Source organism: Paralichthys olivaceus, chromosome 23, assembly GCF_024713975.1.
Source record: "Paralichthys olivaceus isolate ysfri-2021 chromosome 23, ASM2471397v2, whole genome shotgun sequence".
NCBI lineage: Eukaryota > Metazoa > Chordata > Actinopteri > Pleuronectiformes > Paralichthyidae > Paralichthys > Paralichthys olivaceus.
Window position 1 is genome coordinate 700,001 of NC_091115.1, and position 14,589 is coordinate 714,589.

The window sequence follows — 14,589 nt, forward strand, 5'->3', positions numbered from 1 at the left end:
CCTGCTTCTTCAACCAGCAGAGGAGGTGAGATGCACTCTCGCCTTCACACGTCTGTCTGAAGCTGCGTGTAGATTAGAAACAGGAGCTGGTGTGATGCTGTGAAGACGAAGATCATTGTTACCTCAGGAGATTACAGACGCTGCGGCGGCCGGCAGAGTTACCGAGGCGTGTTTTTGACAGAGCGTTTTCCACTTCGCAATTTACTGCCGGCGACCTTTGACCTCGATTTTTAAAGGCTGATTTTTCACAGGAGAGTTGTTTCTCCTGCAGACGTCGTAAACAGAGCCGGAGTCTTCAGTCCCACTGGTGCCTGCTCTTCTACAGCTCCACTCTGATTGGGCGGAGGATCGCCGGTGTAACCACAGAGGCTTTCAGACATGAACTCTGCAAAATGTGTGGAAGATTGAGTCCAGACATTTTCTGGAGTTTGTCTTTCACATATGAAGCAGCAGGAGATTTTCTGGGTCAGACTCGTTCAATACAACTGGAAAACATCCAGAGCAACTGAATCAGACGTTCTTGTAATTTGTGGAAACTGTAAGATTTAACTTATTTACAGAACGTTTACGCGGAGGAAGCTCCGAGGTTCTCGAGAAGATACGATTAAATATAATAATAATAATAATGATAAATACTCTATGTTTGTATGAAGTCTTCTTGTTCGGTGAATGTTTAACTCATGTCGTCATCTCTGAAATGAAAAGTTCATCCCAACACAGAAGAAAAATGTGTTGCAGACATTTTAAAATAAAAATGGTAGAATCGACTATTTTACAGTTGCTCAACGTTCTCGTTGAGCTTTTTATTCAGGTTACTGCTCTGAGTGAAAATTGATGAGATGGAGAAAAACAGATTTCCTTTCAGGTATCAGCTTAATCTTCCTATTATTCAGAGGCGATGCTCAACTGTGACCTTGTCTGGTTTTATTTTTATCTCTGCACCAAGGATCAGGACGAGGGACGAGAGAGACGCTGCAGACGAGATCGTCTTTGGTTTATTAAAATAGAAAGTTGAATGTTCAGAAGGATTTTTTAAAGTTAAAGCTGGTTTTGTTCTGGAGGTGAAGAGACGCTTTAATCCCCAAAGTTTAAGTGCACTTGTGTAAATAAAGCATTTTCTTAATGAGCATCAATAAGACCTTGTTCTCTGTGTTTTCAGGCCCGACGACGTGTTGTGGCGTCGTTCCCACGACGCCAGCGTCCTGCTGCACTGCGTCCTCTGGCCCATGGTGTCGCTGCTGCTGGGGACGCTCATCGTGCTTCTGACCGTGTGCGCTCGTTCCCTCGCCGTCCGAGCCGAGGCCCTCCAGAAGAGGAAATGCTCTTACGAGGTTTGCCAGGACCTCTCTGTCGCACCCTCAGATCGCCGCGGCACCAAGGCCGGAGACCCCCTCTCGACAAACTCTGACGCTGAGCTGTCCTCGCCATCAAGGACCCTGCCGCTGTTTGCGGTGCCAGTGCGACGCCGCGACCGAGAACATTAAGACGGAACGGAAAGTTGTTTTGACGTCATCAAGTCTTTTCTCTAAAGATGCTGATGAGCCGCTGGGCGAAGTCAACGCCACCGTCAACCCGCTGCTGTCTAGTGCGGTTTGTATAACCAGAAAACACGAGGTGAACGCTGGAGGGGTCGTTTCACCCTGTTGCCTGTAGATGTCAGCAGAATCACTTTAGAGAATCATCTTTGTTTCTGATTTTAACGAACTCGATCTGAGAGAAATCCGGACGCCGCTGAGCTGAATCCTCCGATTTGAACCAACAATTCTTCTGTTGTAGCTTCATCACGAATGATTATTGACATAAGTTCACGAGTCAGATTCGAATATAAGCTCATATGTAGCCCTCTGTTCATCCCGTTTACCCAGCAGCCACACGAGAGTTTGAAAAGAGCCGAAGTCTGTAACTTCAGCTTGTGTCTTCATGCAGGTTTGGTTAATGTGTCTGAAGACATGTTGGACCCGTGTCTGTCTCCTCGAGCACTTTGATAGAACGTCTAAACTTTTCACCACTGAAAGAAAAACTACAGATTAACTGAAGCACCGCACGTCCTGTTGCTTTCTTCTGTTTCCATGACAACCACCAACATCCTCTCCTAAGTTTCTTCTTCATAACTTTTCAACTTCAGTCTCTACGGTTTAACGTCGCTGATAGAGTTGTTGTTTACAGACTCATTCCACTAGAGGGCAGAAGAGATCCCAATCGTTCCTTGTTTAAAATCAAGTGAACACGTCTCGTTGCTACGTTCGAGGACTTTATGAACAAAGCAAACAAATCATCTACATATTATAAAAATAAACTTATATTCTAATATCATTTTACTTTACCAACAATATAAATATTATATTTTAAATGAACCACTTGGTGGATGAGACCAAAGTGTAAATGGGTTAAAATGACAAGATGTTTATCTCCAGTAAATTAAATACATGTTCATTTGTTTATTTACGCTCCAATTTATAGTTTGTCTGTTATTACTAAAAGTTTTAATAAAGAAATCAGGGAGTCAACAACACGAAGGAAGCGAAGTGGACCTCCGATCATAAAGAGTAGCAAAACTCCTGAAGAAGAATAACGTGTTAAATGTGTATCTTCGTGTTTTAACTTGTTCAATGTCAGATCTGTGTCAGTTCCTCAAAAAGTAAAGAGTCATTAAAAGGTAAATGTTGAGAGATTTTTAAATCAGTGTAATTTTAAATAATTAAACTTGCTTTATTATTTATTTATGTATTCAAATCCTCTCCCGACTCAGCCGAGTGCCCATTAGTGACTCCTGTTGCTTCTGGAGCTCCAGACCTCGTTAACGACCTGAGAGCTTTGACCCAGAACAAAGAGAGGGAGGGCTCACCGACAAATCCAGGTCCTGAGTTTCTCCAGGGATTTGGATCAAAAGCGACTCTGCAGAGTTGTGATAGCAAACAGCAGCCGATCATCATCGTTATGATTCAGTTAAATCAGGAGGAATCACCAGGGACTGAAGCTGTTTTTAAGACTTTAAAAGTTGAAAACTCTTTCACACGTCATCAACAAGGTTTTCTTCAAATGTAGCAACACATTTTAACTGAAGTCTGAGAAAATGAATCTTTAATGAAGAAGTGAGAAGCAAACTGACAGAATCAATCATGGCACTTGTGAATTGTTGTTAAAGGAAACCATCAGAAAATGAATTTGGTCGCTGATCGTACCTGAAATTAAAAATCAGATCAGGGAACCGATGTGTGAAAATATCCCTGTGGTGTCGAGAGACGAGTCTGACGCTGTGAGGCTGTTCTCTGTCAGACTCCGTCAGACGAGGCTCAGTGAACTCTGGAGAACACGACTCGTCAGCTCGACACATGGCCGCCGCCTCGAGGCCTTTTCAGATGCTGCCTTCAGCGGTAATGAGGACAAAATCTAGACCATGAATAAAGTAGGGTGCTTTAGTGAATCCCTCCAGATGGTTCATGCTCCTGCATCGATGTCAGATCTGATTCTGGTTTCCTACCCTCTGTAGACATTCAGGGAAACTTCCTGCATTAAAGAGTAAGTACACAGTGTACTTCACGTACATGGTAACTTTATTATCATCATTATGTGCAGCACCTTTAAAAGCAGCTTCTACAAAGTGGACAAATAAAAACTAAATATCAAGAAGCAAAATGATACGATGTCACTGAAAATCACAGCCAGCAAATGATTTAATACAAAATCTTATCACGACAAATACAATAAAAAAATTATGAAGACAGAAGATAAAACAATACGACAGAATAACAATGAGGAAGGAACCCTGTCTTCTGTGTAGTGACCAGCAGGGGGCGACTCCACTGGTAGTTTCTATAGAAAATGTCTCCACTTCTCACTTTATGACGTCAGTAAACATTTTCCTCAGGAGTTTATGTCTCAACACTTCATTTAGTCTAAAAACCAGGATCTCAAATCTCCGTCTGGATTCATTCCTGACAACTAGTGTGAGACCGGTTCTAGATTTCTGACTTGTTGGTACAAGTGCTGTTTTGTGAATTTGCTGTTCGTATTTGAATCGATGGAATTTTCCGACTTTAACTCGTAACTTTGAGACTAAACGAGGTTCCTGTCGAGAGCAGAGCTGCTCTGACCGATCAGATTTCCACCAGCACTTTTCCAACAAGCTCAACAGTCTAAAAACGACCTGGCGTGAAGCTACACGTTGCTTAGCAACAGCCACAAGGCGACGTCGCTGCCAGTGGAAAGTGAAACAGCCAAACTGCTCGTGTTGGTGTGTCGGCTGTAAAAACGTGTTTTCATGCTCAGCCGTGGGAACGTGTTCTGTGGTTCGTTTGGTCGGAGTCAGAATTCGCATCTCGTGGGTTTTTGTTGTTGAAGAGCAGAAAACGTGTTTCTCTTATTTTTGACTGAAAACAAACTGAATGTTCTTTATTTCTCTTTATGTTGAATGTTCAACAGCAACGTCTTGATGCTTTGCCTCAACAAAAGTGCAAAATGAATTTTAGAAAGATAAGTCAGCTTAACAAACTTATGATAAACAAATGTAACTGAGGTTTGATATTTTACAGGTTAATAATTAAAACCCAAATCCAACTAGAATTAAGAAAATAAAGATTCTTTTCTATATGGTTCATAAAAGATGTTTTTATCAGGCTGCAGATAAATCAGTCGGACTCTTAAACATATTCTCAGTCGGCGAATTGAGAGAAAAGAATTTGTACGACTCCATGAATGTAGAGAAACATGAACTGTGGATGTAGCTTCGTGAAAATGATCAGCGTTGAAGGACATTTAGCTCATTTCACGTATCCTTTCCTTCCTCCTTTCCTTCTTTGTTTCCTTCTTCCTTTCTCTCATATGGAAACTTTCCTCCTTGAACCAAAACTCACTGAGTTTCCGAGACGGTGACAGTTAAGCGACAGGAAACACACTCGACTGAATCAGACTCATTTCTCTTGTTTCTCTGTAATGAACAAACCTTTTGTCGTCTTTTTTCTGGATTTCTCTTGAATCGTCCGTCCTCTGCAGAGACGATGTAGCAGCGCTGTAGCATCTCTGTGTATTTTCAATGAACTGCTGGTGTCTTAATGTCCGAGATGAATAATGTGATCTTTTCTATCTGAAGCCATAAGCTAAGCTGTGAACTCCAGTAGCAACTTCAAGTTGTGTTTTGCTTCTTCATGACAAAAGTGGAAAATGTCATTCTTTCAAATCTGCTTTTGTTTTTTTGTTTTCTGACGATTTTTCCTTCTGAGTTTATTTACACTGTAAAATGTCAGAACTAAGTTCACTGTGTTTCCGTCCTTCATCCACGTGTTCCAGTCGTGTTGAATCTTCCCTGTGATCTTTGCACTGTGTCGTCTTCCATCTCTTTGAACTGTACCATGTGACCCAGGTAGCCGCTTCGCCCGTACTAACGATGACGATGATAACTTTAGTGCCTGATAGAGATCTTTAAATAAAATAGGTTTTGTCTTCAAACTCAGAGTCGCTCTGCAGCTTCTTCTGTTTCTCTTTAGTTTTCATGTCTTTATTTTATCAGGACTTCAACCACAAGTCTTCATCAGTTGTAGAAGTCAGGGAGTTCTTCCTGTGATCATACATCGATTCTGTTCAGGTTTATTTGTAGTGAAAATATTCATAGTATGCTCACTTCTGTAGGAACCATCTGTGGGTTAACATTATTATTATTTTCACCTCTAGAGACAGAACTTGTGAGTTAAATAATACATTTAGATGCTGAACTCAAGTTTCTCAAAGAAATATAATTTAAGAAGAAAGCAAACGTCTGATTTAGAGAAACTGAAACATCATTAGTTTTTCTTGGTCCCATCTTTCTGTGCATGTCGAGTTAATGACGTTAACGATTGTGTAATTTATTTACAGTACGCCTCATCAGCCTCGGAGAAACACTGAGTCAATACGAGACGTCCCGACACCGGTGCAGAGTTATGATGGTGGGATTTTCTCATCAGTGAGTCGCCCACTGAACTCAGACCCTGGTGGACGAGGACGGAGAGAAGGACTCATGTTGTCAAACAAAGACGAGAATAGTTTGGTTTGATTCACTGGAATGAAGATGAGGAAAACACGAACATCACAATCTGCTTCTGACTTTTTAATCAAATGGAAACAACACAAACGATCTGAGGACGAGACAGAACAGACGAATAAATAAGGTCTGAGGGAAATGTGGCTTTGTTTGGACGAGTGTGTGTCCTTCCTCTCATCTGTCCTCTCCTTCCTGTTGTTTCACAAATCCCATCGAAATGGAGAGAGCTGAATGACGACACACACACACACACACACACACACACACACACACACACACACACACACACACACACACACACACACACACACACACACTCTCTCTCTCTCTCTTGTATTGTCTAAGTCAGACCACTCGTTCTCTGCAATCGATGAATATCCAATGACTCTCGTGCACATACACATATTGACCCGTCTCCTCTTGGACGGCAGCGTTAATTCCACACCACAGGTAAATCATGTGTCTGTGTTATCGATGCAGGATCAACCAGGATTAACTCTGATCCCTGACGCTTCCATGTTCCCTTTAAACCCACAACAACCCGACGATGGGGTGTGGATCATGTAGAGGTTGTAGAAGACGAGTTGAGACGGGGCCTGGTCACCATGTGTAAATACTGAGAATAAAGATGGACGACTCCAGGTCCGGCTGGAACATGAACTCAACCAATCAGGAGTCGGTCTCCGCTTAGTTCCCGTGACGAGAACTTCCTGAAATGACAGAAACATCTTTATCCGACAAACATTTCTGTAACATCTTCTCTGATTCCTTCAGTTTGGTCCGTGTCCCGTCCGCTAACATGAGGGAGGTCTATGAGCGATACCGCACCCAGCCACCAGGGGGCGATCCAGGTGATTCAGACCTCCCCTCTGAGAGCTGTGATTGGCTCTCTCCTCACCGCTGGATCACTTCCTGCTCTCCAGCTGTGTTAGCTTGCGTTAGCATGTGTTAGCATGCGGCGGCTTTTGTTTGTCAGCTGAAGTCGAGCTCGTGAACAGATGTTTTCTAATCATGACTCTGAAACTTCACCTGCTCGTCTGATGGGACCTGTTTACACCCAGAGAGGACACGAAGACACAGAGAGACAAGGAGACAAAGACACAGAGACACAAGGGGACACGAACACACAACCTGCTGGAGATTCCTCAGGAAGCAGATTTGGATTTTACTGACGAACTTCATCCGGAAACATGGTGAGTAAAGTGAATCCACTGTGTGTGTGTGTGTGTGTGTGTGTTGTGTTGTGTTGTGTTGTGTTTCCGGTTTGTTCGGTTCTGTCCCTCGGGTGAGTCTCGGCTCAGGTCGCTTCGTGTCGCTTCGTGTCGCTTCGTTTATTGAACTTTCTGCTTCTTGCTCAGAGATTTGACTTGAACTGTGACTCAGGTTTGAATTATTCTATTATATGAATTCTATTATTTAAAAGAGGAAACAATCAGCTCGAGCTTTTGAAAAGTTTATTTCCATCCGGCTCGAAAACATTGTTGAAAGATGAAGTTGTAGAATTTAATTTTCTTGAAATACAGTTTGAAACGTCACAGTAACGGAGGAGGAGCGATGAAGGAGAGGGAGGACTCGTGCTGTCGTCCATCTTTAACCTGTGCACAGTCAGTTACAGATGTGACGTCACAGCATCGTGTTTTGTAAATAGAGAGAGTGACGTAAGAACATGAAAGTCTGGTCTTGAGCAGTTTCCTGGAATCATCACGTCACGTCTGTCGTCACATCTCGGAGACAAACCCTGTGTTAGCTCCGCCCACACTGTTAATTGCTCCTTGTCTGAATCAGAAACTTTGTGCAGCTCGCTGATTGAAAACCTGCAGACTGACTCCGCCCCTCTGAGGCGTTAAAACCTCTTCTGTCCAGACCTGAACTCACAGTGAGGCGCCTCCTCCTCCTCCGCCTCCTCCTCCCCCTCCTCCTCCTCCCCCTCCTCCTCCCCCTCCTCCTCCTCCCCCTCCTCCTCAGCCCATTAAAACCCTGAGGATCAGCAGCGCTGAGCTCCCTCCTCAACTCAGTCTGGGTTTTAAACACCAGCTGAAACTTTAGATTCATCTCAGAAGTGTAAACACGATATCAACTTTCTTATTTTCTAACTTCTCTCATTAATCTATATCTTCAGATATCATGAATAGAGCTGCGACAAAATAGAAATAATAAAATATGTCATAACCTGCTCGTTCTTGACGTAATGTTTGATATAATTATGAAGTGAATAATTCCATCTTTATTGTGTCTTTAAGTTCTGGGTAATAATCCTAACGGGCTGTTTTGTGACAGTTTATAGTTAAAGACATAATTAAAGTAATGAGTGTGAAATGAAACCAAAAGGTAATTCTCCTAATAAATGGAAAGTTTCACCATTAGACCTCTAAAAAATAATTTGAAACAATGATTTCAGGTTCTTGCTTCTTAACCGTCTCAAATTATACAGATTTGATCAAATCAGTGACAAAAAAATATTTTCTAATTTTTTTTCTACAAAACAATGAATCATGACAATAGTTGTGACGTCACAATAGGAAATTTTGAATCATCACAGTTTCACACTTTTCATGATTACGAAAGAAGGAAAAAGACACACAACAAACAATATAGAAGAAATGAACTGAATCATTTCTTATTACCATCAACGATATCCAGTTAGTTTTATAGTTTAACGTTTGGTGGTTTAAAAGTAGTTTATGTAAACTATTTTATTAAGTTGCCTTATTGTGGAAGGTTGGTCAGTGAATTTGTGTTTCCTGTCATCATAAGCAGTGTATCTGTATGGGACTTTTATTGTGAAGGGTCCTCGAGGTGTTGACTAGTTGTGGGACAGTGGGACAGTGGACTGTCGTGGTTCAGGCCTCGGTCTTCATGTCCTGGTTCTTGTTGTTCGTTCCTTTAAATCGTGTGTTTGTGCACTTTGTTAAATGTTAGAAACGTGTCTCTGTGGGACGTCGCAGGTTTTCTAACGTTGCCTCTGAATAAATCTCTGCCAGAGAGAGAGGGAGGAGGAGCTGGATGTTCGGTCCCGAGGGGAATCGGACTCGGCTCGGCCGCTGTAACAGGGACTTAGAGCGTCTAAGCCCCTGATAGCTGCTGCATGTGGGTTACCCAGTTCTGCTGTGGCCTCAGTCTGTCCTAGATCAATATGGAGATCACAAGTTTGAGAATCTAAGATGCAGACGAGAGAGAAAGAGCAGCTGCAGCTTCTTCTTTTACTTTGGAGTCACTTCATGTTCTGTGGTTCACTGACCGTCACTGTCTCACGTCACTGTCAACAACAGGTACACTAAACTTTTAGACACAGTCGCTGAAAAACTTTCACTTTCGTAACTTTTTTCAGTTTCTGAACTAAAATGAATAAAAGGATTAATTATAAAAGGTTTGCAGGATAAAGTCAAAACTTAAAAATAAATAAAATGTATATAAAATAAATGTTTTTTTAAGTTTTGTAAAAAAAAAATAATTTAAAAGCAATTTAGATTTATCAATATGAATGAAAAAAATATTTAAGTGAAACAAGTTGTGTGAAAGATTTAAGTCAAAGTTAATTATGAAATGTCAGAGATTAGAATTGTCATAAAAATAAAATAGACTGAAATGATTTTTCAAACTAAAGTGTCACAACACAATGCGACTGATTCTTTACGGAAACTGTTCCGTTCAAATATCCAATAAATCACGTGGAACTTATTTTGTCAACAATGTTTATTTGGCATCAATGAATTAATTATAATCAGTGTGATATTGATCCGACGGCCGAGAGACAGAACTTTATAAAAAGTGCTGATTACATTCTCTTAACTTTCCAGTTATAGAAACAGTTTTTTGTGTTGTATCACAATGTTTTTAATTATTGCAAATCCCCATTTTCTTTTCAAAAATCCAACAAAACCAACCAATGGTGCTTTTGAAAAACAAATCAAACATGGAAAGTAAAAGACAAAGAAATGAGAACATACCAAATACTTTAAATGTGAACTTCTAATACTTTTGAAATAAAAGAAAAACAATCCGATTATACATTTTATATATTTTAATAAATACAGTGTTTAATATGAAAAGTTATGAGCTTCTCTGCATGTGTGTGCATGTCCCTGTTTTTAATGTGCACAAGTTTGAAGATTAAAAACAATTTACAAAGCCAATATCCAAAAAGTAACTTAACCACAGTCAATAAGTAAAAACCACATAAAAGTTCTGCATTATATTCAAACTTCCACTTTCATGATCACGTTTAAAACAAGTTTTATGTTTTAGAATTTAAAAAAGCAGTAATTTCACTGAAGTTTGAAAACAGGGACAGTTTATATTCACTTACAACTTCTGAAACATCGCCCACAGTTAAAATAACATGGTATATATTCATTATTGTATAAAAACAAGTATTACACCAATATTTACATACAGCAATATGTGTGACCTTTTAAATAAACAGCTTATAAGTCTCAGTATGTGAGAACATACAGTAATAATGTGAGGATGCTCTTTCCTTCCCTGTGATCAGTCAATATTAATATTAGCTGGTGATCTGACGTCAGATTGGAAAAACACATGTTTTTAATAATCTTGTTAAAACCCAAAGACCTGAGAACAACCAAAAGACTTGGTTCTGACAGCCGGTTCCAAACTCATAAAAGACATGGGTTCATTTACGTTCTGGGGTTTTTATTTTTCACGCTGGCAAAGATCCACGTGGAACAAATATGGTGGAGCAGCTTTAATGTTTAGACACACCTCCAACCATTTTCTAAATGTGACTTTGGAGAAATTAAAAACGGGAGTGAAGCTAATATAATCCAACTTCCCTGAAATCTTAGAAAACGTGTTGAATTGTGTTTAAATCTGAAATCAGCAGTTTGAGGTGAATTTAAAACGACTTCACATCATAAATGGTTTTATTGCTCAGATGGTGGTTTGGTCCGATGTGTAGCTCACGCTCTCTTCTCGCTCAGATGGTTTCAACTTCTTCAGGATGAACAGAAACGTTTCTTCTCTCCGACAGACGGACGACGTCCACACTTTAACGCCCGGTGTACATGAAATCTGAGGAGACACGAAAACACAGGTGAGATTTCTGACCTAAGATTCAGTGAATCTGAAAATCAATGATTTAAAAATGGAGAAATGTTGAATTCTAGCTTAAATTAAGATTTGATGCTTTTGAAAAGTTGTTTTCAAATGTTCGGGCCACAAGTCGCATCGTTGAAACGTTTTAATATAAATCATATTAATCGTCATGAGAATCTGAATATCTGCAAAAGTTTGATTTACTTTTCATTTCCGTCATTTACCCATTGAACGTTTGCTTCCAGCTCTGATAGTGAACATCGTTTGATGGTAGATCAGACGCAGCAGGTCTGGAGTCAGTCACTCTCTGTTCAGTCAGTCTAAAGATCGTGATGCTGAGGTTCGTGTTTCTTACCGCGGCAGTACTCGGGGTTGAAGTTCTCGTAGATGGGGTAGAGAGGATTCTCCTGTTCACTGCGATGCTTCCTGGCTCTCAGGACGTCCCGCACACACTGGTGCAGGAAGGCATACTGGCACTGCAACGCCACACAGCGTGATTATTACCTGTGTGACTCCAGAGTCACTGCCTGAACATTATTAATGTTAAAACCGGTTTGAGTACAAGACAGTTTTCGGTTTATTTGCTTGTTAAAAATGAAACTGGATGAAGATCATCAGGTGTTTTCAGGTTGTTGCTGCGAGTCGAGTTTAATCAACATATGTTGTCGTTTGTGTGACGGAGAAAAGACGGTGTGCACGCTGTACCTCGGTCTGGACCATGTGCTGACGGTGCAGGCGGAGGTCGAACACGCAGCCGTACAGGTCGATGGTTCCTTTAGAGTCCAGCTGCTGCAGAACCCGGTCCAGTGCGATGAAGGTCCCGGTGCGTCCAACACCAGCACTACACACACACACACACACACACACACACACACACACACACACACACACACACACACAAGGGTGTTAATAAACAAACACTTTATTTTAAATGTGTTGTTTTAGAATGTTTAATTACAGATGTTGTAGCTCTTGTCAAAATGTAAACACCTGAGTTTTAAATGACCACGATGTCATGAATTCATTTGCAGGTAATATATAGAATATTATTTTAAGACGCTGCTATCCAACATAACTTACATGAGCTTTACCGAATAAACTGGAGTTTTAAAACGACGCCACACGAGAGAATCATTCTCTAGAAACATATCAGACGTAAAGTTGTTTCTGAGAAGCTGTTAAATTAAACGGTGTCTCACCTGCAGTGCACGACCGTGGCTCCGGTGCTGGGGGATCGGTCCACGTAGTCTCGGACCGTCCTGACGAACTGGATCAGGGACTGGGTGCTCTCCGGGACTCCGTGGTCGGGCCACACGGTGTAGTGGAAGTGACGCAGCACCCGAGGGTAACTGCTCTCCTGAAACACACGGGATGCACTGGTTATTAATTAGTACATGTGATGAGCGACCGGAGGAGTTAACGAGTCGTTACCGAGGTGATCTTGAACTCTCTGATGGTCCACTCCGGCAGGACGGACTCCGACAGCATCTGGATGACCAGGTCACCGTAGTACAGAGGTTCTCTGTCCGCCGGCCAGTACTGATCACACTTCACCTGCAGACATGAGAGGTTCACACTGTGTGCATCAGACTTTATTCTGATAGAACAAGGTGAACTAGACTTCCTGTTTGTCTTGAATTCTAGGATTTAGTTCCACTGAGTGTTTGAGGACGTTAGATTTAAAGGGCTTTAATCTTTTCTGTCGACCTGTGAAGTTAAGAGACTTTGTTAAACTCATGTCTTCTCTGGTTAAAGTGAGAAGTGTCTCTTGTGGCTGAGTTTCTAATCACATGTCATCTGGCAGATGCTTTTTATCCAGAGCCACTTTGTGCATTTAATTAAGTTTAGCACTCTGTCGGGTTCGTTTGAAGCTAATGAACTTGATCCTCGTTGTTTGGTTTGTTGTCGTGGTTGATGCTCTTATTGTCAGTAGCTTAGGATAAATGAAATGATCATGTTTGACACAAGTGTAAATATACAAGTTAAATATCTCAAGAACACGGTTCTTCCATCGACAGGGCGATACAACATCTTTTTACTGTGACTCACTCGTCCTTTCTCCACACACTGCGTCACCATGACAACATTGTAGACGCCATGCTCCCAGAGCATCCGCCAGAAATCATCTTTGGTGCCGGGCAGCGGACCCTGAGTGGCGATGTACTCCCTGCGGTAGTTATTACCCTGCACGCACACACACACACACACACAGAGGTCAGTACCTTATGTTACTGTGCATGTTGTTAACGTGTGCGTGTGTTGTTTACTTACAGGGATGTAGCTGGCGTTGATGTAGTCGGAGCAGGGGTCGTCCTCCAGGTAGGACAACTTTACTCTGGTAGAATCATCTAGAAAATCAAACACATTAAATCACATTCAGGGTGTGTGTGTGTGTGTGTGTGTGTGTGTGTCAGTTAATTATAGAGACGTTGTTGAAAATGTTTCACCTCGAGTCACAAATCATGTTTTTCTGTTTATATAGAAAATTGGCTGCAGTTACACCTGAGTGAGGCGTAATCACTTTATTTAAACTGTGACACACACTCACTCACTCACTCACACACAAGCTTCTTGAAAGTGACAATTGTTTTGTATGTGATATTTATTTTTAAACTTTAACGTGTCAGATTGAATTTGCTCAACGAGGATCATTGAAAGTCAAACAGCATCATTTATAAAAATCTGTTTAAGTGGAGGATGAATTTCAGGAGCTTAGTTCAGAGTGAAAGAAGGAAAAACAAGTAAAGAACAAAAATATATTTAAAGATAGTTTTCCATTCTGAATATGACCTGGAGTGAGGAGGTTATCAGTGTTTTTATCACCTCGGGTCACTGTCGCCATGGGAACAGGTGATGTCTCGTTAATTAAAGTTTCTAACGATCTCAGTTCGAGTTGAATTAACACACGAGATGTGATCATTCATTGCTCACATGGCAGGATGTTGTTGTATCTGTTCTTTCCTCTGTTCTCTGGCAGCCGGGCGACGTCCATGGTTTGATTCCGACCCACATCCTTCAGATCCTGAACACACGGGGTGATTTATCTTTTATACGAAACTTTATTCACATTTTAATACACATTTACCAAATATACTGAAAATTAATGAAGTGTGTTTTTAAATGTTAGAAGTTTGACATCTTATCGCTGGTAGTTGAATTACTGAGCTTTACTTTAATTTTTTATTTATTTGATTAGATCAATAATTACCTATCTGATCTAAGATATTAGGAATTATCCCAAATGTCCAAAGATGATGTCATCAAATATCTACAAAACCTAGTTGTTCAGGTCACATCATTAATCATGTGATATCATAGTGTCGCTACTTGTTTCCCACACCTCATCATTCATTGACCTATTAAACTCCGTTACAGCAATAACGAGGAGATTTAATTAAATTTATACTGGAACACACGTCAACGGTCGTCTGGGAAACAGGATCATATCAAATCGTGATTAAACATGAACTCGTCTCTGTGGAAACGTACGTTCAGTTTATTTTACACCGTTTGGTCGT

General features: G+C 41.0%; 2 protein-coding genes and 2 long non-coding RNA genes across 7 annotated transcripts in view; 2 read left to right on the plus strand and 2 right to left on the minus strand.

Moving 5' to 3' along the window:
- LOC109647831 (calcium-activated potassium channel subunit beta-4-like) overlaps nt 1-5,451 on the plus strand; it is a 17,600-nt gene extending 12,149 nt beyond the window's left edge. Inside the window, exons 5-6 of the mRNA XM_069519940.1 lie at nt 1-25; nt 1,160-5,451. The exon at nt 1-25 is cut by the window's left edge and continues 103 nt beyond it. Of these exons, the coding sequence (XP_069376041.1) occupies nt 1-25; nt 1,160-1,484 (350 nt within the window). The 3' untranslated portion in view covers nt 1,485-5,451. The remainder of the gene's footprint in view (nt 26-1,159) is intronic.
- A 618-nt stretch (nt 5,452-6,069) lies between these two features.
- LOC138406784 (uncharacterized) lies at nt 6,070-7,329 on the minus strand. The gene is made up of 2 exons (XR_011240155.1): nt 7,148-7,329; nt 6,070-6,726 (listed from the first exon to the last, which is right to left on the minus strand). It is a non-coding gene; the product is annotated as an uncharacterized lncRNA (long non-coding RNA).
- Nucleotides 7,330-9,691: 2,362 nt separating this feature from the next.
- Nucleotides 9,692-14,589, minus strand: part of ptprb (protein tyrosine phosphatase receptor type b) — a 58,441-nt gene continuing 53,543 nt past the window's right edge. For all 3 annotated transcript variants that reach the window (XM_069519943.1, XM_069519942.1, XM_069519941.1), the window contains exons 33-40: nt 14,003-14,093; nt 13,343-13,419; nt 13,121-13,255; nt 12,503-12,625; nt 12,271-12,428; nt 11,777-11,912; nt 11,427-11,547; nt 9,692-11,047 (exon numbers count right to left, since the gene is read on the minus strand). In XM_069519943.1, the coding sequence (XP_069376044.1) occupies nt 11,025-11,047; nt 11,427-11,547; nt 11,777-11,912; nt 12,271-12,428; nt 12,503-12,625; nt 13,121-13,255; nt 13,343-13,419; nt 14,003-14,093 (864 nt within the window). In that variant the 3' untranslated portion in view covers nt 9,692-11,024. The remainder of the gene's footprint in view (nt 11,048-11,426; nt 11,548-11,776; nt 11,913-12,270; nt 12,429-12,502; nt 12,626-13,120; nt 13,256-13,342; nt 13,420-14,002; nt 14,094-14,589) is intronic.
- Nucleotides 12,543-14,589, plus strand: part of LOC138406785 (uncharacterized) — a 44,136-nt gene continuing 42,089 nt past the window's right edge. For both annotated transcript variants that reach the window (XR_011240157.1, XR_011240158.1), the window contains exons 1-4: nt 12,543-12,681; nt 13,090-13,243; nt 13,345-13,390; nt 14,049-14,106. This is a non-coding gene — a long non-coding RNA (uncharacterized lncRNA). The remainder of the gene's footprint in view (nt 12,682-13,089; nt 13,244-13,344; nt 13,391-14,048; nt 14,107-14,589) is intronic.